This window comes from Carassius carassius, chromosome 36 (assembly GCF_963082965.1).
Source record: "Carassius carassius chromosome 36, fCarCar2.1, whole genome shotgun sequence".
In the NCBI taxonomy this organism is placed as follows: Eukaryota; Metazoa; Chordata; class Actinopteri; order Cypriniformes; family Cyprinidae; genus Carassius; species Carassius carassius.
Window position 1 is genome coordinate 16,883,385 of NC_081790.1, and position 26,282 is coordinate 16,909,666.

At 40.5% G+C, this 26,282-nt stretch overlaps 2 protein-coding genes and 1 long non-coding RNA gene across 3 annotated transcripts in view; all 3 read left to right on the top strand.

The window, feature by feature from the left end:
- Window positions 1–192: 192 nt before the first annotated feature.
- ecscr (endothelial cell surface expressed chemotaxis and apoptosis regulator) lies at window positions 193–5,286 on the top strand. Its single transcript, XM_059525616.1, has 10 exons — window positions 193–839; window positions 1,142–1,249; window positions 1,329–1,370; window positions 2,091–2,186; window positions 2,365–2,409; window positions 3,233–3,349; window positions 3,425–3,523; window positions 3,644–3,677; window positions 4,471–4,541; window positions 4,977–5,286. The coding sequence occupies exons 1-10, from the start codon at window positions 656–658 to the stop codon at window positions 5,075–5,077; spliced, it is 897 nt and encodes a 298-aa protein (XP_059381599.1). The 5' UTR covers window positions 193–655; the 3' UTR covers window positions 5,078–5,286.
- Window positions 5,287–14,344: 9,058 nt separating this feature from the next.
- LOC132117344 (uncharacterized) overlaps window positions 14,345–26,282 on the top strand; it is a 126,014-nt gene continuing 114,076 nt past the window's right edge. Inside the window, exon 1 of the long non-coding RNA XR_009425742.1 lies at window positions 14,345–14,663. This is a non-coding gene — a long non-coding RNA (uncharacterized LOC132117344). The remainder of the gene's footprint in view (window positions 14,664–26,282) is intronic.
- LOC132117337 (dnaJ homolog subfamily C member 18-like) overlaps window positions 16,346–26,282 on the top strand; it is a 37,705-nt gene continuing 27,768 nt past the window's right edge. The window contains exons 1-5 of the mRNA XM_059526574.1: window positions 16,346–16,801; window positions 19,229–19,415; window positions 19,490–19,635; window positions 20,179–20,391; window positions 20,550–20,662. Coding sequence (XP_059382557.1) covers window positions 16,660–16,801; window positions 19,229–19,415; window positions 19,490–19,635; window positions 20,179–20,391; window positions 20,550–20,662 — 801 coding nt within the window. The 5' untranslated portion in view covers window positions 16,346–16,659. The remainder of the gene's footprint in view (window positions 16,802–19,228; window positions 19,416–19,489; window positions 19,636–20,178; window positions 20,392–20,549; window positions 20,663–26,282) is intronic.

Sequence of the window (26,282 nt, forward strand, 5' to 3'; positions counted from 1 at the left end):
AAAATGCAATTTTTTTAATGTAACATTAACGTGAAGAAATCCAAAGACCACAGTTTGAATAAGGTTTTTATTAGGAACTTAGTTTCAAAGGCACAGTCAATGAGGGCTTTTTTCCATGAGGGCATCCCACCTGTTTCCTGCTATTCTTCCACAGGAAGCTCAGCCCCTTCTCCCTCAAACCAGACCTCGGCGCCCACTGACACACACCCAAACACACGCTTCTCAGCAGGGCTTTGTAATACTATGTGCACTCCCTCGTGTGTTACTATTATATCCAACAGGAAACAGATTTGGTCATACTGGTTGATGCCTCAACAAAATTCACTAGCTCAAGAACATTTCCATAGTTTTTAGGCTTTGTTTTTAATTTTTTACACATACATAAGTACTGTAATTATTTGCTGATATCTGGGATACATACGACCTGTCCGGTGTAGGTGGATGAGAGTAAAACTCATTTGGATTGAAACATGGAGCAGCTATTTTTTCTTCTCATTCCCCTGTTTGCATCTTCTTTCATCTCAGCAGGTAAGTCAATCAGAAGCCATTTTTATATTTTATATTTTATAGTATATGGTAAGAAGAAAAACAGTATAAGGGGTGATCAAAGTTTAAAATGTTTTCTGGCTTAAACTGCAGTAGTCACTGACTATGTATGGTGGCCCCCAAAAGGCTGCTTTTAGTGCCCAACATTTTGTGGCTATTTAATATATTCAGTATATCTTTTCATGAAATGTATGTTCTCGATGCGATTTGCACAGAAAATTACCAAAACATACCAACTACAGTACCTCCAAACACAACTGCTACGTCTACATTGTCTGTTGTTTCAAAAGCAGGTGAGTATTTTATATTATATTGTGTACAATTCTCATATCTAAACAAGAATTTCCTACATTTTAGCTGATTTGAACATATTTCAAACAACTGGTAACTGTCACTATACCATTGTTAAGATGATATTAATAAGTAAGTGTCCAACAATGTTTTCTTAAACGTATCTGTAACAGTGCAACTTTATTTTCCATTAATTAGACTTTAACCAAAAAATGTAATTCTTTCTTCAGCATAGTGTTTATTTATTTAATGCGTGAAGAAAAATTAACTTAAGGTAAATGTATCCATCTTTTTATTTTTGAAGCCCAAACTGGGCCTTACCATTTGTCATCTCGATATGAGAATGGCGTGACCAGTCACACCTCAGAAACTGTAAGCACAACCACAGCTCCTGTGTCTTCTAGCCACACAGGTAAGGCAAAAATACAACTTCAGTTGATGTTAATATATTGTGTAGTAAACATACAATGATGTTACCTCTGTTTGCTCAGGCAGTACTAATGGATTCAGCCTTACTTCGCACACCACACCAGGTAGTACTTATTTCTACCCACTGGTAGACTAGTTCACCCAAAATAAAAAAATAAAAATGCTAAAATGTACACATTCTCATGCAATCCAAGATGTAGATGATTTTGTTTCTTCATTGGACCAAATTAAAAAAAAAGAGGATTGCATCACTTGCTCACCGGTGGGTGGATCCTCTGCAGTGAATGGGTGCCATCAGAATGAGAGTCCAAACAGCTGATAAAAACATCAATATAACCGAAAGCTATAATAAGTGAAAAGCTTAATAAATTAATAAAATAATAATTGATAGAAAAAAATTTTCCCTTTTATCCATATCATTGCTTTCTCCAGTGAACAAGTTCATTGTTCAATCTGAATCAGGAGAGAAATATGCTCAATCTAGCACAATTTACAAGTTAAAACTGTTTTTAACAAACATTTCGGTCGATAGTAAGTGATTAGTGATGGACTGGAGTCTTGTGAATTATTGTGATGTTTTTATCAGCTGTTTGAACTCTCATTCTGACGGCACCCATCCACTACAGATGATCGATTGGCGAGTAAGTTATATAATGCTACATTTCTCCAAATCTATTCTGATACACAAAAAAAAAAAACTCACCTAAATCTTTTATGACCTAAGGGTGAGTAGATTTTCATTTTTGGGTTAACTATTCATTATATATATTGGAAGAGTATAGGGGAAGTGAATGTGATTAAAATTATAAAATTGTGTATTAAAGGGCAGTCCATCATCACCAGCTCCACACTGACCACACTAAGATCCTACGCTGACACAACTCTAAATTCCACCTCATCCCCAGCGGCCAAAATAACAGGTTTTACCTCCTTCCCCCCTAAACTCGAATTTGCTAAAAGATGAACAAGTATCCTTGTAGATGTAAATGGACAAGATATAATTAATTCAAGAATGTCCTGGCTCATAGTTGAGTTTTGGGGATCACAATCAGTGGAAGTTGGAGACAGAAATGTAACCTTGTACCTCTGTTTGTTCAGGCAGTACTGATGGATCCGGCCTCTCTTCACATAACGACACATCAGGTAAGAATTATTAACTGCTAATACAAACCCAATTCCAAAAAAGTTGGGACACTGTACAAATTGTGAATAAAAACAGAATGCAATGATGTGGAAGTTTAAAATTTCAATATATTCAATATTCAATAATTTATTCAGAATACAACAAAGATGACATATCAAATGTTTAAACTGAGAAAATTTATCATTTTAAGGAAAAAATAAGTTCATTTTAAATTTGATGTCATCAAAACATCTCAAAAAAAGTTGGGACAAGAAAATGTTTACCACTGTGTGGCATCCCCTCTTCTTTTTATAACAGTCTGCAAACGTCTGGGGACTGAGGAGACAAGTTGCTCAAGTTTAGGAATAGGCATGTTGTCCCATTCTTGCCTAATACAGGCTTCTAGTTGCTCAACTGTCTTCTTTGTCACATCTTCCTCTTTATGATGCACCAAATATTTGGCTTGACATTTCAAAATATCTCACTTTAAATCTCATTTGATATGTTATCTATATTCTATTGTGAATAAAATATAAGTTTATGAGATTGTAAATTATTACATTCCTTTTTTACTCACAATTTGTACAGTGTCAAATTTTTTGGAATCGGGTTTGTAAAAGAATAAAAATTAAAAAAATTGCTGAAATGTACTCACCCTCAGGCCATCCAAGATGTAGATGAGTTTGTATATTTGTATATCTCAAATGTATGAAAAAAAAAAAGGCATTTGAAGATCATTTTGAGCTGTATGTTGAAGAACTGGTCGTGCTGTGCAGTACATTCAAGTATCTATCATTTAAGACTACATTAAAACATTATTTCACGTGTTTGCTCCGTGTGCAGTGGTTGTTACACTGCCTCCAAAGACTTCAACGACCGCTAATTCAAGCATCAGCATGTCAGAGGTGACGGCATCCCCTTCACAGGCACCAGACAGCGGTCTCACTTTGCTCGCCTTTAGTAGGTTTTATACCGATATAATCTCATGATACACATTATTTCTAGTGCTAAAATATTTCCTGTCTCCAATTACAGGTGTGATGAGTCTTATACTCGTTTTAATTATTGTCATGGTGGTCTTAGTGATCGCTATCAACCTCAGGGGACGGTGTAGAAATACTAAACAGCATGAGGGTGGGTTTCTCATTAATTCTATAATTTTCTAAATTATCTTTAAAAGCTCACATGGCTATAAATGTGCATATAATTTATCTGTTTTCTATTTTGTGTTTTGTTGGGGGGGGGTATTTATAGGTATTAAAAGCTGTGATCCTGTGGTGTCTGACAGGTGAGGACTGATAAATGTGTCTGTATATTATATAATAAATTAATATAATAACAATTTTAAAAAATTTTATATGAACATTTAAAAAGATCGCAAGTACAAGTTAATTATATCAATGTAGCCTGCTGTAATAATGGAACATAATATATATATATATATATATATATATATATATATATATATATATATATATTCTTTTTTTTTTTTTTTATATATATATATAACTTTATGTACTACATTTAAATAACAGATCTGTTAAAAGTTAAATTTAGATAAAAACTATTCTGTATGTATATTATATAATAAATAATATAATAACAATGATAAAAAAATGTATATGAACATTTAAAAAGATCGCAAGTACAAGTTAATTATATCAATGTAGCCTGCTGTAATAATGGAACATAATATATATATATATATATATATATATTTTTTTTTTTTTTTTTTTTTATATAACTTTATGTACTACATTTAAATAACAGATCTGTTAAAAGTAAAATTTAGATAAAAACTATTGGTCACACTTTATTTTAGGTTCCAATTCTCACTATTAACTAACCATTAACTATGACTTTTGCCTCAATTAAATCCTTATTTGCTGCTTATTAATAGTTTATAAGGTAGTTGTTAAGTTTAGGGTATTGGGTGGGATTATGGATGTAATGCATTATATGTACTTTATAAGCACTAATGAACAGCCAATATGTTCATAATAGACATGCTAATAAGCAACTAGTTATTAGTGTGAATTAGACCCTATACTAAAGTGTTACCAAACTATTTTTTTATCCAGCAACTTGACCAGCAACTGTGAGAAGGAGAGCATCACTCTTGTCTCTGTGAGGACAATAAACACAGAAAGCAGTAAGTACATGCTTTCCTTAGTGTTTTTGTGACTGATACGGAGAGAACAGCATCCCATTTTATGTTATTCTAATAGGGTGGGTTATTCTCGCTATCGAAGGGTTGTGAGTTCGAGTTTCGGGCCGGCAGGAATTGTAGGTGTGGGGAGTGCATGTACAGTTCTCTCTCCACCTTCAATACCACGACTTAGGTGCCCTTGAGCAAGGCACCGAACCCCCAACTGCTCCCCGGGCGCGCAGCATAAATGGCTGCCCACTGCTCCGGGTGTGTGTTCACAGTGTGTGTGTGTTCACTGCTCTGTGTGTGTGCACTTTGGATGGGTTAAATGCAGAGCACAAATTCTGAGTATGGGTCACCATACTTGGCTGAATGTCACTTCACTCACTAATATATGAAACTGTAAATGTCCTTCTGTAAGACTTCTCTTCTGTGCAGATACAGATTCTCCCCAGATGTCTTCAGTTCGTAGCACAATAGTGGATAATGATGACCAAGAATTTACCAGAGACCTGCTGGGCATCAAAGACGGACTATGATTTTACTCAGTTCGTAGCACACGATTTTGAAGGCTGCATATTCTATTTATAATATTAAATGAATGTGAATGAATGTGCCTTTAGCTAATGGCCAGTGTACAGATCACACATCATGTTTATGACATACATTGGTGCACACACTGCATATAAAATATCTCCTATATATGCTCTCATATATTAAACATGACTTCCTTCATTGATAAATAAAATGTCACTTTTGTGTTCATCTTCTTTTTCAGATTAAAAAAGTTTTTGTAAAGTGAAATATGGAATGTAAGGTTTTGAGTTGAGTCCTGTTTCACAATTTTTTTTATTTATTTTTTCTGTAGAGGCCACATTTGATGTGATATATTTGTGCCATTATCCTGACGACCCTGTCAGACGTTTATTTTGAGGTAAAGACTGAACATTAATGGTTTTTTGCTTTTTGGTCCTGGTCTACACACCTGATTCAGTTCATCAGCTGATTTGCTGAGAGCTCCATGAACTAAGAAAGATGTACAAAATGTACTTTGAGTCCACAACTGCATACCACTGCTGTAAAGTATTCCTTATAATTCTTGAAATCATTGGTATTTCCATCAGGTGGTTGTAAGAGGATCTTCTGATGCAGTCAAGACAGAAACCACTAGGGCAGAGCAGTTTTAGCAGGAACCTCTGGGACCAGGGAGGTTGAGAGAGGAGCTCTGGGACTGGAGCAGCTTTAGCTCTGGTTGAGGTTATGACAGGAAACAATGGCTTTTGTTTTCTTGGCAGCCGTGGCATTAATCTCAACACCATCACGGGAGGAACCTTCCATAGCACACATGACAGGAAGCTTTCCAACTTCAGCTGTTATGACACAGAGCTCTAAAACCATTGCAGGTTTTGGACTTGCAGCAGCAGAAACTTTCAGGCCTGGACAAGAAGATGTAGGACCAAGGCAGCTCTTAAAGGTTACCATGTCAAGTAACCTCTGCAGTGCCTTTGATTTGGTTCTCTCTGACCTCAGCAGGTCCTGGAGCAGCAGTGTCAGGAACTTTTATGGAGGCCTTCGGAGTGATTTCTGAAGCAGTCCTGGCAGTATTTTTGTGCCCGAGGTGGCTGAGAAACTAAGCTCTGTCGCCATGTGAGTGGCAGGCATCTCTATGTCGGCAGTGCCAGGAATTTGTGGGACAGGCTTGACAGGGAGTTCTGGGAAGCTCTAGGTAGATGACTCCATTTTAGAAATATGATTGGATGGTGCAGAACTTAACTTACTAAAAATAAATGAACTATTTACAATTCACATCACTATGCGAGTATAGTTCTGCAAGATGATAAAGCTACTGTCTCAGGCCAAGGCGCAAGATGCTAAGGCTGGAGGGAAGGATAGCTAACTTAACTACCTAAAACTACACTAAATATTTACAATAATTATTCATCCCTAAGCAAGACGCTAGGGATGGAAGGGTCACCTTGGTCAGCCCACCAGACAGCCCTGTCCTCCATGACTTACAGGGGGACCTGAAACACAATTAAGAATTATACATTTACAACTTGTGCAAATTAGACAAATCAATTTCATGAGGTTTAAAAATACATATTTTTGTCTATGCAATGTATGATGATTGACTAAGCCTAAATGAGTTACTGCAGGTATTAAAAGTTAGCTGATGTCCATATTAAAATAATCAAACAAGACCATCAGAAAGTCAAAAAATAAACAAACAATATTTCAGACAGGAACCACTTTGGCAAGTTTACTTGAGTTTATTGAACACAATTTATCATTGGCGTTTTGGTTCCTTATGGGGGTTCTTGCTACCAAAATAACTGAACATTCAAGAGCTATAAAAATTAACCCCACGAAACCATCTGTTACAAACATGCCAGGTTCCACCTCCACGCAATCACTACGCACGCCCTCACCGGAATACTAAGCACATCCACCTGATCCTCATCACCACCCAATCACCTCAGCACCATTAAAACCACACACACGCACTCAATCGATGTCCGGTCTCGTTCGCGACAAGGTCTTACCTGTATGCTAACTCTAAGGACTAACTCTTCTTCTGCTTACCTCTCTCCAGCGATTCTCCAAAGATCCAGATCCCCAGTGTGCGTGTGTGTGGTTCACCTTCCTCCTCTGGCGTCTTCACCCAACCTGCACGGATCCATCCCTCACTCCACCCTACACTACCTGCTCCTCTGCTTGTGTCTGTTCAATAAACCATTCTGTCTGTTACTCCTCAGCCTCCCGAGTGATCCGTAACAGAAGACCGGACCAACACCGCCAGGCACAAGCATGAGCCTCATGGACCCCTTTCAAGATCTGGTTAATGCACTCCGAAGGACACTCACAGCTACAACTGCATCCCCAACACCAGCGAGCACTTCCGTCAACGATGCCAGCACTTCCTCACCTTCTGTTCACACCAGTCCCATGGCCTGGCCAGCGCCCTACTCTGGTGCGGCGGAGGAATGCAGCGGTTTCCTCCTACAATGCTCGCTGGTCCTGGAGATGCAACCGCACTTGTACCCCACTGAGAGATCTAAGGTAGCCTTTGTAATTTCTCAACTGCAAGGTAAAGCACTACTGTGGGCAGATTCAATATGGACTCAAAATCACCCAGTTATCCAGTCTTATTCCAGCTTCATTGACCATTTCCGTGAAGTTTTCGGCAGACCAGCTTGGGACTCTTCCATTGGTGAGAAGCTGTATAATCTCAAACAGGGGAAAATGTCTGTCAATGAATATGCCCTTCAGTTTAGGACTCTAGCAGCCTCCAGTGGATGGAACAAACAGGCTTTACTGACTACCTACCATCAGGGATTGGAACCTCGAGTGCAGTTGCATCTCGCTGCATACGAGGACACCATCGGGCTAGAACGATTCATCCAGCTGTCCATCCGCTTTGCCACTCGTATGCAGTCGTGCCTCGAAGAGCACCAGGGCCAGGCGTATTCCTCTATGCCACTCTGCCGACCACAGGCCGTCAGCTCCCCAGAACCAGCCAGTGAACCCATGCTACTAGACTCCTATCATCTCTCTATGGCTGAACGACAAAGACGGCTGGCCCAGAATCTGTGCCTCTACTGTGCAGCCCCGGGGCATGCCATCGCTGTATGCCCCGTCCGTTCTCCTCGTCCCATGGTGAGTGCCATTCTCCCTTCAAGATACCAAATGAAACCACTCACCACTGTTGTGACACTTACTGCCGCTGACATATCTCTTCCAGTTTCCGCCCTCCCCGATTCTGGGTCAGCCGGCAACTTCATCTCCGGTGCCCTCTGCCATCAGCTCAAGCTCGCTACCACGGCAACGCCATCAGCCTACCAAGTCCACACTATCACCAGCAAGCCGTTAAGCAGGAGATGCGTGCGTCATAGTGTGGGTCCCATATCCCTCCAAACTGGACTACTCCATCACGAGGAAATCCATCTGCTGGTTCTGGAGGAATCCGCCGCTGACGGATTCTAGGGCACCCGTGGTTAGAGCAACACAACCCCGTAATCTCCTGGAAGAGGGGCGAAGTCCTGAAGTGGGGCGACGCCTGTTTCAAGAGCTGCATCTCAGGTTGTTCAGTTCCAGCCACACCTTCCCCCGAACCTCTTCCAGTCTGTTCCACATCAATAGAGAGCCCAGTGGAAAACCAATCCATCGCCATCGCCTGTGCAATCGATCTGCTGCTGGGTGAACCAGTGCCTAAAGGAAGGATATACCCCCTATCCATTTCTGAGGAGAAGGCCATGGAGGAGTACATCAAGGAGGCGCTGGCTCAGGGTTATATTCGTCCATCGACCTCCCCTGCTGCTTCGAGTTTCTTCTTTGTGGAGAAAAAGGACGGAGGTTTAAGACCATGCATTGATTATCGGTCTCTCAACAATATAACAGTTCAGGTACCCACTTCCCCTCATCCCAGCTGCCTTGGAACATCTCCGTGGTGCCACTGTGTTCACCAAGTTGGACCTCCGCAGTGCCTACAACCTCATCTGGATACGAGAGGGGGACGAGTGGAAGACCACCTTCATAACCCCTACAGGCCACTATGAATACTGCATGATGCCGTATGGACTTGTTAACGCCCCCTCAATATTCCAGGACTTCATCCACGAGGTGCTCTGGGAGTTCCTCCACAAGTTCGTCCTAGTCTACATTGATGATATCCTCATTTACTCCCGGAGTCTGACAGAACATCAACGCCACATTGTGGAGGTCCTGCAATGCCTGAGGGCCTACCAACTGTATCTCAAGGCCGAAATGTGCTCTTTCCATCAGCCCTCAGTGCAGTTCCTTGGATACAACATCAGCAGCAGTGGCATCCGGATGGACGAGGGGAAGGTAAACGCCGTCAGAGATTGCCCCACTCCAACCACGATCAAGGAGCTACAGCGGTTCCTTGGCTTTGCCAACTTCTATAGACGGTTTATACAAAACTTCAGTACCATCACCAGCCCTCTCACCAGTCTACTCCGTAACAAACCCAAATCTCTCTCCTGAACTCCTGCCGCCACAGAGGCCTTCCACATCCTTAAGGAGGCCTTTACGACCGCCCCACTCCTGGTCCATCCCGATCCCGACCAACCCTTCATCGTGGAAGTCGACGCTTCAAACACCGGAGTGGGAGCAGTCCTTTCTCAGCAACAGGGGAATCCCTATAGCCTCCACCCATGCGCCTTCTTCTCCCGGAAACTCAAACTGGCCTTGGAAGAAAGGAGGCATTGGTTGGAGGGAGCCAAACACCCCCTTTCTGGTCCTATCAGATCAGAAGAACTTAGAGTATCTTTGAGTGGCCAAAAGATTAAATCCGAGACAAGCCCGCTGAGCGTTATTCTTCACCCGCTTCCATTTCACCATCTCATACCGCCCAGGGGTGAAAAATGTGAAGGCTGACGCCCTCTCCAGGTGTAACGCCCCCGAAGAGAATCCCAAAACTCCGGAAACCATTCTTCCAGAAAGAGTCATCGTCTCTCCTATTACCTAGTCTGCTGAGACCCTTCCTCCTACCGAGCCTACCACCAACACCCCGCCGGGTTGCCTACCGGAACTTCAGTATATTCCCAGGACACGGCGCACTCCACTCATACACTCCGCTCACACATCGCTTGGCACTGATCACCCGGGGGTCAATGAAACCCTCTCGTTGCTGAAGGAACGCTTCTGGTGGCACAACATGGCCTCGGATGTCAGGAGGTACGTGAATGGATGTACAAGCTGCGCCATATCCAAAAGCCCTCGCCACCTCCCATCAGGCAAGCTCCATCCTCTGCCCGTTCCCAATCGCCCGTGGTCACACCTAGGGGTGGACTTCATAACCGATCTTCCTCCTTCAGATAACAATACCTGCATTCTTGTCATAGTGGATAGATTTTCTAAATCCTGTCGTCTTCTTCCTTTGAAGGGTCTGAAGAACTGTTATTTAATCATGTCTTCAGGTACTTCGGCATCCCAGAGGATATTGTCTCGGACCGAGGCCCCCAGTTCATCTCCCGGGTATGGAAGGCTTTCCACTCACTCCTAGGTGTGGCCATCAGCCTGTCCTCCGGGTACCATCTCCAGTCAAACGGGCAGACGGAGAGGAAGGTTCAGGAGATTGGACGCTTCCTCCGTACCTTCTGTCACGGCCACCAGAACTCCTGGAACCAGTTCCTTGGGTGGGCCGAGTATGCAACAAAACTCCCTTCATCAACCTACCACTGGACTCACTCCATTCCAGTGCCTACTCGGCTACCAACCACCTCTATTCCCCTGGTCAGGTGAACCCTCGGATGTCCCCGCCATCGACTACTGGTTCCGGGAGAGCGAGAGGGTCTGGGACGCGGCACACCACCAACTCCAGCGGGCTTTACGCAGACGTAGAACGACAGCTGACCTTTGCCAATCAGAGGCCCCAATGTACCAACCTGGTCAGAAGGTCTGGCTGTCCACCCGGGACATCTGCCTGCGTCTGCCCTGCCGCAAGCTAAGTCCCAGATTCATTGGCCCATTCACCATCATCCAGCAGATCAATCCGGTCACGTACAAACTCCAGTTACCCCCTGAATACCGGATTCACCCCACATTCAATGTGTCTCTCCTTAAACCTCACCATCCTTCTGTCTCTCCCTTCACAGAACCTGGTGAAACGGAAGCCCCACCTCCACTCCTCCTAGACGACGGCGCAGCCTATGCAGTGAGTGACATCCTGGACTCCTGGCGGCATGGTGGACAACTGGAATATCTATTGGACTGGGAAGGATACGGTCCAGAGGAACGTTCCTGGGTCCCACGCAACGACATCCTGGATCCTAACTTACTCAACACCTTCTACTCCAATCATCCTGACCGACCAGCTCACAGGGGAAGAGGACGTCCACCACGTCGTCTGGGTCCTCGGCCTTCAGGAGCGGGCCGTGGGGAGGGGGGTACTGTTACAAACACGCCAGGTTCCACCTCCACGCAATCACTACGCACGCCCTCACCGGAATACTAAGCACATCCACCTGATCCTCATCACCACCCAATCACCTCAGCACCATAAAAACCACACACACGCACTCAATCGATGTCCGATCTCGTTTGTGACAAGGTCTTACCTGTATGCTACCTCTCAGGACTAACTCTTCTTCTACTTACCTCTCTCCAGCGATTCTCCGAAGATCCAGATTCCCAGTGTGCGTGTGTGTGGTTCACCTTCCTCCTCTGACGTCTTCACCCAGCCTGCATGGATCCATCCCTCACTCCACCCTACACTACCTGCTCCTCTGCTTGTGTCTGTTCAATAAACCATTCTGTCTGTTACTCCTCAGCCTCCCGAGTGATCCGTAACACCATCAGCTTGGAAATACATGACAATTAAGACTCTTAATAATTTCTTTAAAGCAAACAGTGATAATCATGTAGATGTGGCAGTGGGACGTCTATCCTGTAGCCTGGTTATGAAGATGAGTGTCTCTCAGCAGTGAGGTCCATGCCCGCTAAGACTTGAAAGCCTTAGTGATGTGAAACAAAGAAGACGACAACCAGAAAGTGCACGGTAATATGCTCATACTTATAATGGGGAGAGAGGGAGGGTTGCAAGCCGTTTGAGCATGCTTACCGAGCAGTGGTGCCACGTATATATATGTCCCGTGTCTAATAGGAGAGTAGTAGTGATTGGAGCGAAGACAGCTGACTACATCAGCTGGTCGCAGCCAATGCCTCCGTGACCTGACTGAACTAACGCTGCGCTCAATATATTTCAAACAATTTTAGCTTGTCTTTGACACAGTACTTTAAACAGGTCATGGAAGAGCATCTTTAAATGAAGCCTCTTTTCCAGGTCGCTCTTCAGATATCCTCGGATAACACGGCAGCATTTTGAATCGCAAGAAATGGTGGTTTCTTGCATAATTTATTTGCAGATGCCACTAGTTCTGATAATGTAACTAATGCAATTTAAATGTGGCTGAAATGTTCAAATATCTTTTTAAAGCCACTGTATAAAATCTCTAATCCAGTTCAACAAATCTTGAAATGGTGAAAACGTATAAGGTGCAATACAACAGCATCAAACCATTGTTATATAATTGAGTAATTTAGTGAATATTAGCCTAAACATGTTCCACTTGATCTGACCTGATATTAATGAAAAATGCTGTTGAGCATCCTTCCTTTTTTTATCTTCTGGGAACAGTAATATAAATCAAAAAGTAACTGCACATATAAAACCCATCCCACCCCTGGTAGACTTCAAAATAAAGAAAAAAAGGAATAAATAAATAAAATAAACAATAATAATATAAATAAATGAAGTGATATTAATACATAAATAAACAATAAAATATTTTTTACAAAGATTTTAGAAAAGATGACACATTAAAAACGGAAAGCCATAAATTTACAGTTTTTACATTAGATTTTTTTTTTTTTTTTTTACAGTTTTCCTGTGGTTCAGTGTTAGAGCATTGCTTTAGCAGCGCAAAAGGTTGTGGGTTCAATTCCCAGGGAACACACATACTCTTAAAAAAAAAATTATAGCCTGAATGCACTGTAAGTCACTTTGGATAAAAGTGTCTGCTAAATGCATAAATGTAAATGCAGATCCATGTATATGAGAAATTGAGAGTTCTATTGAGATAATGTCCATCAAATACACAGTCCAGGTTTGTGAGAGCAGCTAACAGTTAACATCTTTGTTTGACAGACAAGGTGAGGTCCCAAAACTCATTCATGAAAAAATGGTGTGGAGTCAAACATATCTCAGTATCCATATCTCCTGTGAGAGCTGAGTCCAAAAAGGTTAGAGAGAGAGGGGCACTCCCAAAAAAATACAAAATAAATGCAAAAACATGCCTAAAGATCCTTGCAAACAGAGATTGCACGTAGGAGAAGATGACAGATTCATATAAAAATGTTTCATTCGAGTCACGTAAACCCTTCAATGAATCATTTGGTGGGTTTTAAGAAGACAATTTAAACATTCCCCATACCTGATCCAAAAACAAAACATGCACATCCTCATTAAGATCCTTAGCCCAAACAGTTGAAATAGATAAAGGTTTGTATGAATTCTCAAAAAGAAAGAGATAACTGAAGCAGGGGAGGGAAGAGGAAGGGAGGGAAGGATTAGTTTGCGTAAAGGGTGAATAGGCAGTTGAGAGTTCCAAGGCACCCCATATGCCCTTAGGGCCGATCTAATGCACAAATACATAAAAAAAGGAGGTGTCTGGCAAATTATATTGAGTTTTGAGAATCTGGAAGGATTGTAAACCACTATCATCATATATATTGTGGTCACTGAAATCGAGTACTGCCTGAAAAAAGATTATTATTGTGGAAAATAGGCGAATGTGGAGAGGAGGTGGGTTACAATGGGACCAAACCGAGATTTACACGGTCAAAGCGGAACTCCCTAAAAAAACAAGATGTTTCAATTTGTACAGATAAACAATAGATTCCTCAGTTGCTCTCCAAGACAACTCACTGTCAGGATCAAACCAAACTGATAAAGAGCAGAGGGAAAAGGCTTGAACGTACAGTCTAATGTCGGGAAAGAAAGACCTCCATGTAATCTATTTTGTTGTTACACACCAACTGCAGTGTCATACCATCCAGCTCGTCGAGAGCATTGACTGTATAAAAACATGGACGTAGTGTTCGTGACGTCACCCGTAGACTCCTGAAGTGTGTTTTTGAAGCCTAAAGTGTGTAGAGCGGGCCGTCGCCATCTTGGCAGCGCGTCACCGCGCGACTCTCCCGGACAATCAAAAATGGTCAAAAAGGCGGGAGCTAGTTGCTGTAGCCACACCCACCTAGAACGACGGCAGTGTCAGCAGCGGCAATCCACCTGTCACTCAAGTGGCTACGCCCTTAATTATGCAGAACTTTAAGTCTTAATATAATTTAAACGGATGAGTTATAAAAAAAATTCACCCCCCTCACAGTTGTCATGAAGGGCAAAATTAGCTATTTAGACCAAAATCATTTTTTGAACCAGGCTGTAAACATGTTTTTTCCTGCTGTAAAGTTGGCCATTTTAACATGGGGAGTCTATGGGACTGACTCCCTTTTGCAGCCAGCCTCAAGCGGCCAGTCGATGAATTGCAGTTTTAGTCACTTCCTTATTGGCCTCACGAGAGAGAGCGGGAGGTTGGCGCCAGTGTTGCCAGATTGGGCGGCTTCCCGCCCAATTGGGCGGTTTTGAATTTGATAGTGCGGGTAAAAATTGTCTTGGGCGGGTGGACAAAATTTGGGCTGGTTTGGGGTCAGTTTGGCGGTTTTCAAAAATATAAATTGTATAGGCTAATTGGCTAACAAACAAGCTCAAGTCTGCATATACTGCATCCGAACAGTCATCACGTTGTTATAAACTGCAGTGCAGAGGTGCTGATGCTGATGTGGACGTCGCGGCCGTACTTTTAGCCAATCACTAGTGATCTACAGACACACGTGATGATTCATGAGCAATAACGGATCTAATTTTAAATGTATGAACTGTATGAGTGATCATAATGCCTAAATATATGTTACATGGTAAAGAGTGGGAGAGTGTTTTAACACTCAAAACGTGAATTACACCTGTTGAGGGAAAGTCCTAAAATAGAGCACAGTTAAATTATGTAATTTATAACAATCTATTTATATCTAATCTATATCTAAACGATCTTGTCTTTTATCTTTTAAACAGTACAGATTGGTATATCTTCTTATTTGACTGTTATATGTGTGCATAAACAAGTGTGAAATACCTAATGCTTTTCCTATCACTTATACTGGACACTTATGCATTTAAATTCTGACTGTTGACATTGAAAATGATGCATATGTTTTTTCGAGGGTATCGGTAAATCAATTGTAAATCAATCAAATGTTTTGACGGTGACTGCTTGCATAACCTATTTTAATCATATTCGGTAATTGTTATTTGCCACCATTTGATCCATGGGAAATTTGTCTAACGTTATTATTTAGTTTTAAGGAGTTAAAATGGCTCTTAACCCCTTTGACTGACATGTTGTATCACATTATTTTGTTAGTTAAAGTTTTGGGCGGGTTTTTGTTGGAGTGGGCGGGTTTTTGTGAGCTTTTGGGCTGGAAATCGTCCATCCAATCTGGCAACACTGGTAGGCTCTCGGTCAAGGACTCTCTTGGTCAAGGACACCTCGACACTTGGTCAGGTGGAGCCGGGGATTGAACCACCAACCTTCCGGTTTGTAGACAACCTACATGAACCACTGAGCCACTGCCACCCAGGATGAGAAGACGAGACCAATTTTCTAAAATGTGTGGATACTTTTGCTAGCATACTATTAAACTTGAGGGAAAGTAGACATGACTTACTCCAATTAATTTTAAACCCAGAGAGAGATCCAAAATGGTCAAATAAATTCAACACATGAAGAACAGAATGTGACGGCTTCTCCAAAAAACAATAAGATATAATCTGCAAACAAAGAAATATGACGATGAGTATTCCTTATAAATATTAGAGAAATAGTTTCAGATTGCTGAACTGCTTGAGCTAAGGGTTCCAAGGATAGGGCAAATAACAGAGGAAAAGCTGGCAACCCTGACGAGTAGCCCTGCCTCAGTGTATGAAGAATGAGCACTCAGATCCTGTGAGAACAGAGGCTGCTGGATTGATGTACAGAACTTTTATCATATTTATGAAACTTGATCCTAACCCCAGATGGTAAAGTTGACTCTTATCAGAATATGGTCAAGATATTATGTTGGGATTTAGTTTGGAGGACAAATCTCATCATATTTAATGTTTCTAATACCATCACGCCATTTACGTCACGGAATGTCGCGTTCTAATTGGTTGTTTGGATTGTAGTCCACCGCGACATGTGCTTCCGCTTCCGATTAGCGATGGAGGTTACAAGCAATATTGTATTTCTGTCTTTCTCGCACATTTTACAATGACGAAGCCTAATATAGAGGGTCAAACATGAATTGTTTTGTTGTTGAAATTCATATTCGACTAGGTCGCGGAGCGGAAGGTATCTAAAGTTAAATTGGGGTTGTATTAGCATAACGTATTAGATTTAGAATGTAAACAACACTGCGAGTCATTTTGACAGCCCAACACGCTTTGTTTTGAATATTTGACTTCTGTTAGTTCTCTCGCGGGTTTGAGGTGTCGTTGTTTGACATGTCACTGTTTGAGATGGACAGAGAGGAGTCTGACAGGCTGATAGAGAAAGCCAAGCTGTGTTTGCGCTCAGGACGCAAAGAGAAAGCCTTGCAGCTGCTTTACGAGGCGCAGAAGATCCACCCCAGCACACGGGCCAGAGGTGTGTATCATGCTGTTATGTTTTGATTGACAAATCAGCTGTGTTTGCTCCTTGCGCTGAAATAGAAAGTGCAGCGTCTGGTTGTGAGCGTTATATAATCTGTCCCCTGGTCAGCGGTGGGTTTGAGTCTCCCAGTGGGTGGAAAGATGATATATAGTCCTAGTCCATATACATAGATCAGTCTCTCTTGTGAAACATGTCTCCCTTGTGAAACATGTCTCTGTTGTGATTCAGTCTGAAGAAGAAAAATAATTCTAAAAGGTATAGTCCACCCCAAAAAGCAAAATCTGTCATCGTTTACCCTGATTTGCAGTAAACCACAGCAATTTATTTGACAGGGGGCTCTCATGCTTGTCATGTGAAACAGCAGCCACAAACTGATATAGGCTTATGTCCCTACTGAGAAAGTTCTTTTTGATAAAAAGAACCATCAAAGAAAATTTGAATGGTTTCCACAACAAATTACTTTACAAACCATCAACTTTTAACCATAAAAATTGAGTTCTGTAGTGTGTATTGGGACATATTCCATTAGGATTAATTGGTTTTAACAAGCAACAAATTACCAGTGTAGATCAACAAGGTCCATTACAGTTTCCAGTAAAACCATTACTAATTTTTGTAATTGTGTTTATTGTTGTTGGATTTTTCAGCAGGGCATTTTATATTTTTATTTTTATTCAAAATATTACCCAAATATATCATGAAATAACACGATTCACAAATGCAAGTAAATTAATTTTGCACCTTTATCTATGCTAGTTCTCTATTGTTCCTGTGTCTCAGTTGTAGTGCATTGCATTAGCAGTGCAAAAGGTTGTGGGTTCAATTCCCAGGATACATGCATACTGATAAAAAAAAATGTGTAGCCTGAATGCACTGTAAGTTGCTTTGGATAAAAGCATCAGATATAAAAAATGCATAAATGTAGTAAAGTAGCCTCTATTAGTGTAATCTATTAACATATTATTAACATAAAAAAAAAGTCTTTTTACTTAAGTACCAGATATGGGCGTCATACCATAAAATATTTAAGAAAGTCTCTTATGCTCACCAAGGCTACATTTAATTTTTTTATTTAATTTTTTTTTAAATCCAGTTAACACTAATGTTCTGAAATACTGCCAATTTAAATTTTGCTCATTTGATTCCAAATCTATGCATTTCTTTCTTCTGTGAAACACAAAAGACATTTTGAAGAATGTTGGCAACCACATAGTTTTGGTTCTTACTGACTTCCAGTACAACAGTACAACAGAAATCAATGGGACCCGAAACTGTCCAAAAATTGATAATGTCATGGCATTAAATGTTTCATATACAGCAAAAAAATGTAATATCTTTGTCAGTATCTTTGTATTGTTTCCCAATACAAATATATAAACGTACCTAAATCAAAACACATTTAATTGAGATGCAGAAAGAAGACTTGAAGTCTTGTTTTGAGAAATTGAACAAAATTAAATGAGTTTATGTTTAGAACAAGAACAAATATCTGGGGTATGAAAACTGGATTTCCCTTTTAATTAAGTTATTTTTTATTTTATTTTATTGTATTTTTTTTTTTAGATAAATGCACTTCAAGATAAATGCACTGTAAAACAGTTATTTCCATATTCTAGTTAAGCTATTTTGTCTGTGTATATGTGTAAAATTAATTAAGTGATGGAGATTTGTTGTATATTCAAACTTTTAAGTATTGCTTATATTCTAATATAATATATGCTAATATAATATAATATTGAAGTATAATTTTCCCTAGACATATACTTTTAGAAAACATATTTATGTATTGCATTCCCTTCAATTTGGTCCTTACATGGTTTTAAAAGCTCTTTAAAATTTCTTACATTTGCCTTCATAAAATTTGTAGAAACCCAGGTAAAAATGGGGGACCAGCAGAAAAAAACAAACAAACAAAAAAAAATTTTGTTAACTCCATATATGTTTGTTTTTACACTTTAAAGTATTGATTAACAACCACGTGTACTTAATGTAGGGTTATGCTAAGGTTTGGTTTACGGTTATCTTCATGTAATTATGCATCATTTACATATGTGGAAAGCCAGGAATACACTACACGTTTTTTTGCCATGATTTTCCACCGATTTACAGTTTGGAGAAGTTGACGCTAGTTGCGGAAAATCACAGATTTCTTTAGCTTCAGACTGATTCCACCCAGAAAGAGTATATCATACATGTTTGTTATTTTCAGCCGATTTTAGAACAAAGCATCTCATAGCATCAAGGTGCATTTTTCTGCATGAGATTTTTTTTATTGGAACAACTTGAAGGACTTGTAATAATGTTTTAAAAATCATGTAGTGTATTCCTTCCTTTACCATTTTTTTTCAGTGTACACAATAAGTATGCAAGTACAAGCTGATTTTAATACTCCCTACATGTTTCTCTGATTTCTATTATTAGTATTGATTGATGCCATTGTGAAGAATGGCAGCACTCCCCATGAAGAGGAGCATACCTACACTCCTCCACCAGGCTGGAGAAACTCTGAGCACGGCCCGGCTCCACATCAGCGGCCCAGTACACAAGAGAGAGGAGAGGGGTCCGACAAAAAGAGCTATACGGAGGAGCAGCGGCAAGGAGTGCTCAGGTACTGACAGGAGTAGTTGCCCAAATATGATAATTCAGTCATTGTTCATTTATATGCTTCCTAAACCTGTGCAGGATAAAGAGATGCAGAGACTTCTATGAGATTCTGGGGGTGCCAAAGGATGCCAGTGATGAGGACCTGAAGAAAGCCTATAGGAAACTGGCGTTACGCTTCCACCCAGATAAGAACTGTGCCCCTGGAGCGACCGATGCTTTTAAAGGTATCTCATATGACCATTATGATTCTTAAATAACCATTATAACCACTGCTGGTGCTAAAACGTTTGTCTTGGTTATAAAGAAAATGAATACTTTATTCAATAAGGATGTATTAATCACTAAATACATTTAGATTGGTACAAAAAAATTCTAATGTAAATAAAAGCTGTTGTTTTGATGTCTATATTTATCAAAGAATTATATATATATATGTAAAATGTTTTACACAAAATTATTAAGCATCACAACTGTTTTCAGCATTGATAATAAGGAGTGATAATAATTCTGAAGGATCATGTGACACTGAAAACCAGAGTAATGATGCTGAAAATTCAGCTTGCCATCACAGGGATTAATTACATTTTATTTAAATATTTAAATTGTAATCAAAGTTTACAATGTTTCTGTTTTTTTCTGCATTCGTTTAATCAAATAAGAAACCTTTTACTTTCCCCAAATTTTATATTTATATTTAGAATAATGTGTATATATAGTTCATATTAAACTTTAATATTTGGGTTTCTCTGCTCTTTTTCTCTATTCAGCTATAGGCAATGCATATGCAGTACTTAGTAACCCAGAGAAAAGGCAGCAGTATGATCAGTGTGGGGACCAGGGCCCTGCAGAGACATCTAGTCATACTTCAGCACAACCACGTCACGCGTACGGACACCATCGCACCTTCAACAGAGACTTTGAGGCTGACATCTCTCCAGAGGAGCTCTTTAACATCTTCTTCGGGGGCAGGTTTCCTACAGGTCTGAACCTCTTCTAAAAGCATCAGAGATATAGAAATTGTTATCATTAATTTGCATTAATGTCTCCGTCACATTTCTATGTTTCAGTTACGAATCCAATGCAAGCTTAATATTTCTGTCACATATTTAAAGAACAAACAACTCTTATCCTCATGTAGGCAACATTCACGTGTACACCAACCGAGGAGCTTCTTACGCTCATTATTACCAGCCCCGCAGACGCCGTACATATGAGAGACGGGAAGAAGAGGTGGAGGAGAGCCACAGTCAGGTGAGAAGATCTTGAACATATAGGTGAGGATACAATGTATAAGAGGTTAACTGATGATCAGAAAATCTTCGATGTCATTTATATATAATTAGGGCCCGAGCACCGATGGTGTGAGGACCCTCTTGGAATTGCTCCATTTATTATTATTATTATTATTATTAGGGCCCGAGCACCGATGGTGTGAGGACCCTCTTGGAATTGCTCCGTTTATTATTATTATTATTAGGGCCCGAGCACCGATGGTGTGAGGACCCTCTTGGAATTGCTCCGTTTATTATTATTATTATTATTATTAGGGCCCGAGCACCAATGGTGTGAGGACCCTCTTGGAATTGCTCCGTTTATTATTATTATTATTATTATTATTATTATTAGGGCCCGAGCACCGATGGTGTGAGGACCCTCTTGGAATTGCTCCGTTTATTATTATTATTATTATTATTATTATTATTATTATTATTATTATTATTATTATTATTATTATTAGGGCCCGAGCACCGATGGTGTGAGGACCCTCTTGGAATTGCTCCGTTTATTATTATTATTATTATTATTATTATTAGGGCCCGAGCACCGATGGTGTGAGGACCCTCTTGGAATTGCTCCGTTTATTATTATTAAGGCCCGAGCACCGATGGTGTGAGGACCCTCTTTGAATTGCTCCGTTTATTATTATTATTAGGGCCCGAGCACCGATGGTGTGAGGACCCTCTTGGAATTGCTCCGTTTATTATTATTATTATTATTATTAGGGCCCGAGCACCGATGGTGTGAGGACCCTCTTGGAATTGCTCCGTTTATTATTATTATTATTATTATTATTATTATTATTATTATTATTATTATTATTAGGGCCCGAGCACCGATGGTGTGAGGACCCTCTTGGAATTGCTCCGTTTATTATTATTATTATTATTATTATTATTATTAGGGGCCGAGCACCGATGGTGTGAGGACCCTCTTGGAATTGCTCCGTTTATTATTATTATTATTATTATTATTATTATTAGGGCCCGAGCACCGATGGTGTGAGGACCCTCTTGGAATTGCTCCGTTTATTATTATTATTATTATTAGGGCCCGAGCACCGATGGTGTGAGGACCCTCTTGGAATTGCTCCGTTTATTATTATTCTTCTTCTTCTTCTTCTTCTTCTTCTTCTTCTTCTCTAAGATGAATTGCATTTTTGAGAGCCTAAACATGCTCGAAAAGTCATGAAACTTTGCACACACCTCATAACTAGCGAAAATTTACGTCTGATATGGGTTTCAGAAGTGGGTGTGGCAAAATGGCTCGACAGCGCCACCTATACACGTTCAACGGTGTGCGCCTCGAGCTACGTTTCATGTACATGTATGAAAATTGGTATACACATGTATCTCTCCAATACCTACAAAAAAGTCTCTTGGAGCAATATCCGAAACCCAACAGGAAGTCGGTTATTTTTAATTTTATGAGCAAATTTTGTGTCATTTTTGTCATTTCCATGCGTTGTATTTTAACGAACTCCTCCTAGAGATTAATTCAGATCAACACCAAAGTTGGTATGCCTAATCTAAAGGCCTTTGCGATGTTAAATTGCGAAGATTTTGAGTTTTCGTTAAAGGGCGTGTCCGTGGCGGCCTGGCGAATTTCGATGATTCGCCATGAAAAATGAAGTTGCTATAACTCGGACATACAATGTCCAATCTGCCCCAAACTTCACATGTTTGATGAGACTCCGAACCTGAACAGATTTACATGCCCATATTCAGTTATAGTCATAGCGCCACCTATTGGCAACAGGAAGTGACATATTTTACACTGCGACTAACTACTCCTAGAAATTTTATGACATCAATGTCTTTTTTGTGGTCAGTCTAATCTAAAGGCCTGTGCGATGTTAAGTTGTGAAGATCTTGAGTTTTCGTTAAGGGGCGTGTCCATGGCGCCGTGACAAAATTCAAAGTCTCGCCATGGGAATAAAAGATGTTATAACTCAGGCATAAAATGTCCGATCTTCCCCAAACTTCACATGTTTGATAAAAGTCCTGGCCTGAACAGATCTGAAGGCCAATATTCCATCGGGTGTGGCAAAATGGCTCGATAGCGCCACCTATACACTTTCAACGGAGTGCGCCTCGCTCTATGTTTCACGTACATGTACAAAAATTGGTACACACATGTAACACACCAATACCTACAAAAAAGTATCTTGGTACGAAATCCTAATCCCAACAGGAAGTCGAATATTTTGAATTTTCCCTGCAAAATTGGTGTTGTTTTTGCCATTTTCAGGGGTTGTACTTTAACGAACTCCTCCTAGAGATTTATTCAGATGAACACCAAACTTGGTCAGTGTAATCTAAAGCCCTTTGCGATGTTAAATTGCGAAGGACTTGAGGTTTCGTTAAAGGGCGTGTCCTTGGCGGCCTGACAAATTTCGATGTTTCGCCATGAAAAAGGAAGTTGCTGTAACTCAGACATACAATGTCCAATCTGCCCCAAACTTCGCATGTTGGATAAGACTCTTGACCTGAACAGATCTACATGCCAATATTCAGTTATAGTCATAGCGCCACCTATTGGCAACAGAAAGTGAAATATTTTACACTGGGATAAACTACTCCTAGAAATTTTATGACATCAATGTTATTTTTGTGGTCAGTCTAATCTAAAGACCTGTGTGATGTTTAGTTGTGAAGATCTTGAGTTTTCGTTAAAAGGTGTGTCCATGGCGCCGTGACGAAGTTCGATGTGTCGCCATGAGAATAAAAGATGTTATAACTCAGGCATAAAATGTCCGATCTTGCCCAAACTTCACATGTGTGATAAGGGTCCTGGCCTGAACAGATCTGAAGGCCAATATTCCATTGGGTGTGGCAAAATGGCTCGATAGCGCCACCTATACACTTTCAACTGAGTGCATATACACTTTCAACGGAGTGCGCCTCAAGCTATGTTTCACGTACATGTACAAAAATCGGTACACACATGTAACACACCAATATCTACGAAAAAGTCTCTTGGTACGAAATCCGAATCCAAACAGGAAGTCAGTTATTTAGAATGTTCTCTGCAAAATTGGTGTTGTTTTTGGCATTTTCATGCGTTGTATTTTAACGAACTCCTCCTAGAGATTAATTCAGATCAACACCAAAGTTGGTATGCCTAATCTAAAGGCCTTTGCGATGTTAAATTGCGAAGATTTTGAGTTTTCGTTAAAGGGCGTGTCCGTGGTGGCCTGGCGAATTTCGATGATTCGCCATGAAAAATGAAGTTGCTATAACTCAGACATACAATGTCCAATCTGCCCCACACTTCACATGTTTGATGAGACTCCGACCCTGAACATATTTAGATGCCCATATTTAGTTATAGTCATAGCGCCACCTATAGGCAACAGGAAGTGACATATTTTACACTTCGACAGACTACTCCTAGAAATTTTTTGACATCAATGTCTTTTTTGTGGTCAGTCTAATCTAAAGGCCTGTGCGATGTTAAGTTGTGAAGATCTTGAGTTTTCGTTAAGGGGCGTGTCCATGGCGCCGTGACAAAATTCAAAGTCTCGCCAGGGGAATAAAAGATGTTATAACTCAGGCATAAAATGTCCGATCTTCCCCAAACTTCACATGTTTGATAAAAGTCCTGGCCTGAACAGATCTGTAGGCCAATATTCCATCGGGTGTGGCAAAATGGCTCGATAGCGCCACCTATACACTTTCAACTGAGTGCATATACACTTTCAACGGAGTGCGCCTCAAGCTATGTATCACGTACATGTACAAAAATCGGTACACACATGTAACACACCAATACCTACAAAAAAGTCTCTTGGTATGAAATCCGAATCCCAACAGGAAGTCGGTTATTTAGAATTTTCTCTGCAAAATTGGCGTTGTTTTTGCCATTTTCAGGGGTTGTACTTTAACAAATTCCTCCTAGAGATTTATTCAGATCAACACCAAACTTGGTCAGTTAAATCTAAAGGCCTTTGCGATGTTAAATTGCGAAGATCTTGAGGTTTCGTTAAAGGGCGTGTCCATGGCGGCCTGGCAAATTTCGATGTTTCGCCATGAAAAAGGAAGTTGCTGTAACTCAGACATACAATGTCCAATCTGCCTGAAACTTCACATGTTAGATAAGACTTCTGCCCTTAACAGATCTACATGCCTATATTCAGTTATAGTCATAGCGCCACCTGCTGGCAACAGGAAGCGACATGTTTTACGCTGCGACAAACTACTCCTAGAAATCTTTTGACATTAATGTAATTTTTTGTGGTCAGTCTAATCTAAAGGCCTGTGCAATGTTAAATTGTGGAGATCTTCAGTTTTTGTTAAAGGGCGTGTCCATGGCGCCATGACAAAATTTGATGTCTCGCCACAGCAAGAGAAGCTGTTGTAACTCAGTCATAAAATGTTCAATCTTCCCCAGACTCTGCATGTTCGAAAAGAGTCCTGGCCTGAACACATCTGAAGGCCAATATTCCATTATAATGATAGCGCCACCTGCTGGCAACAGAAAGATTGGCACATTTATGGAATAAACTTTGATATATTCCACTTATATTTATGAGTTTAAATGCATATTTCTCACCGTTCACCTATTTACTAAAGCCACTCGCTGCCGGTGAGCCCGGGTGCGAGGGCCCGTTCATCGCTGCTTGCAGCTTTAATTATTATTATTAGGGCCCGAGCACCGATGGTGTGAGGACCCTCTTGGAATTGCTCCGTTTATTATTATTATTATTATTATTATTATTATTATTATTATTATTATTCTTCTCTAAGATGAATCGCATTTTTGAGAGCCTAAACATGCTCGAAAAGTCATGAAACTTTGCACACACCTCAGAACTGGCGAAAATTTACGTCTGATATGGGTTTCAGAAGTGGGTGTGGCAAAATGGCTAGACAGCGCCACCTATACACGTTCAACGGTGTGCGCCTCGAGCTACGTTTCACGTACATGTATGAAAATTGGTATACACATGTATCTCTCCAAAACCTACAAAAAAGTCTCTTGGAGCAAAATCCGAAACCCAACAGGAAGTCGGTTATTTTTAATTTTATGAGCAAATTTTGTGTCATTTTTGTCATTTCCATGCGTTGTATTTTAACGAACTCCTCCTAGAGATTAATTCAGATCAACACCAAAGTTGGTATGCCTAATCTAAAGGCCTTTGCGATGTTAAATTGCGAAGATTTAGAGTTTTCGTTTAAGGGCGTGTCCGTGGCGGCCTGGCGAATTTCGATGATTCGCCATGAAAAATGAAGTTGCTATAACTCAGACATACAATGTCCAATGTGCCCCAAACTTCACACGTTTAATAAGACTCCTGACCTGAACATATTTACATGCCTATATTCAGTTATAGTCATAGCGCCACCTATAGGCAACAGGAAGTGACATATTTTACACTTCGACACACTACTCCTAGAAATTTTTTGACATCAATGTATTTTTTATGGTCAGTCTAATCTAAAGGCCTGTGCAATGTTAAATTGTGAAGATCTTGAGTTTTCGTTAAGGGGCGTGTCCATGGCGCCGTGACAAAATTCAAAGTCTCGCCATGGGAATAAAAGATGTTATAACTCAGGCATGAAATGTCCGATCTTCCCCAAACTTAACATGT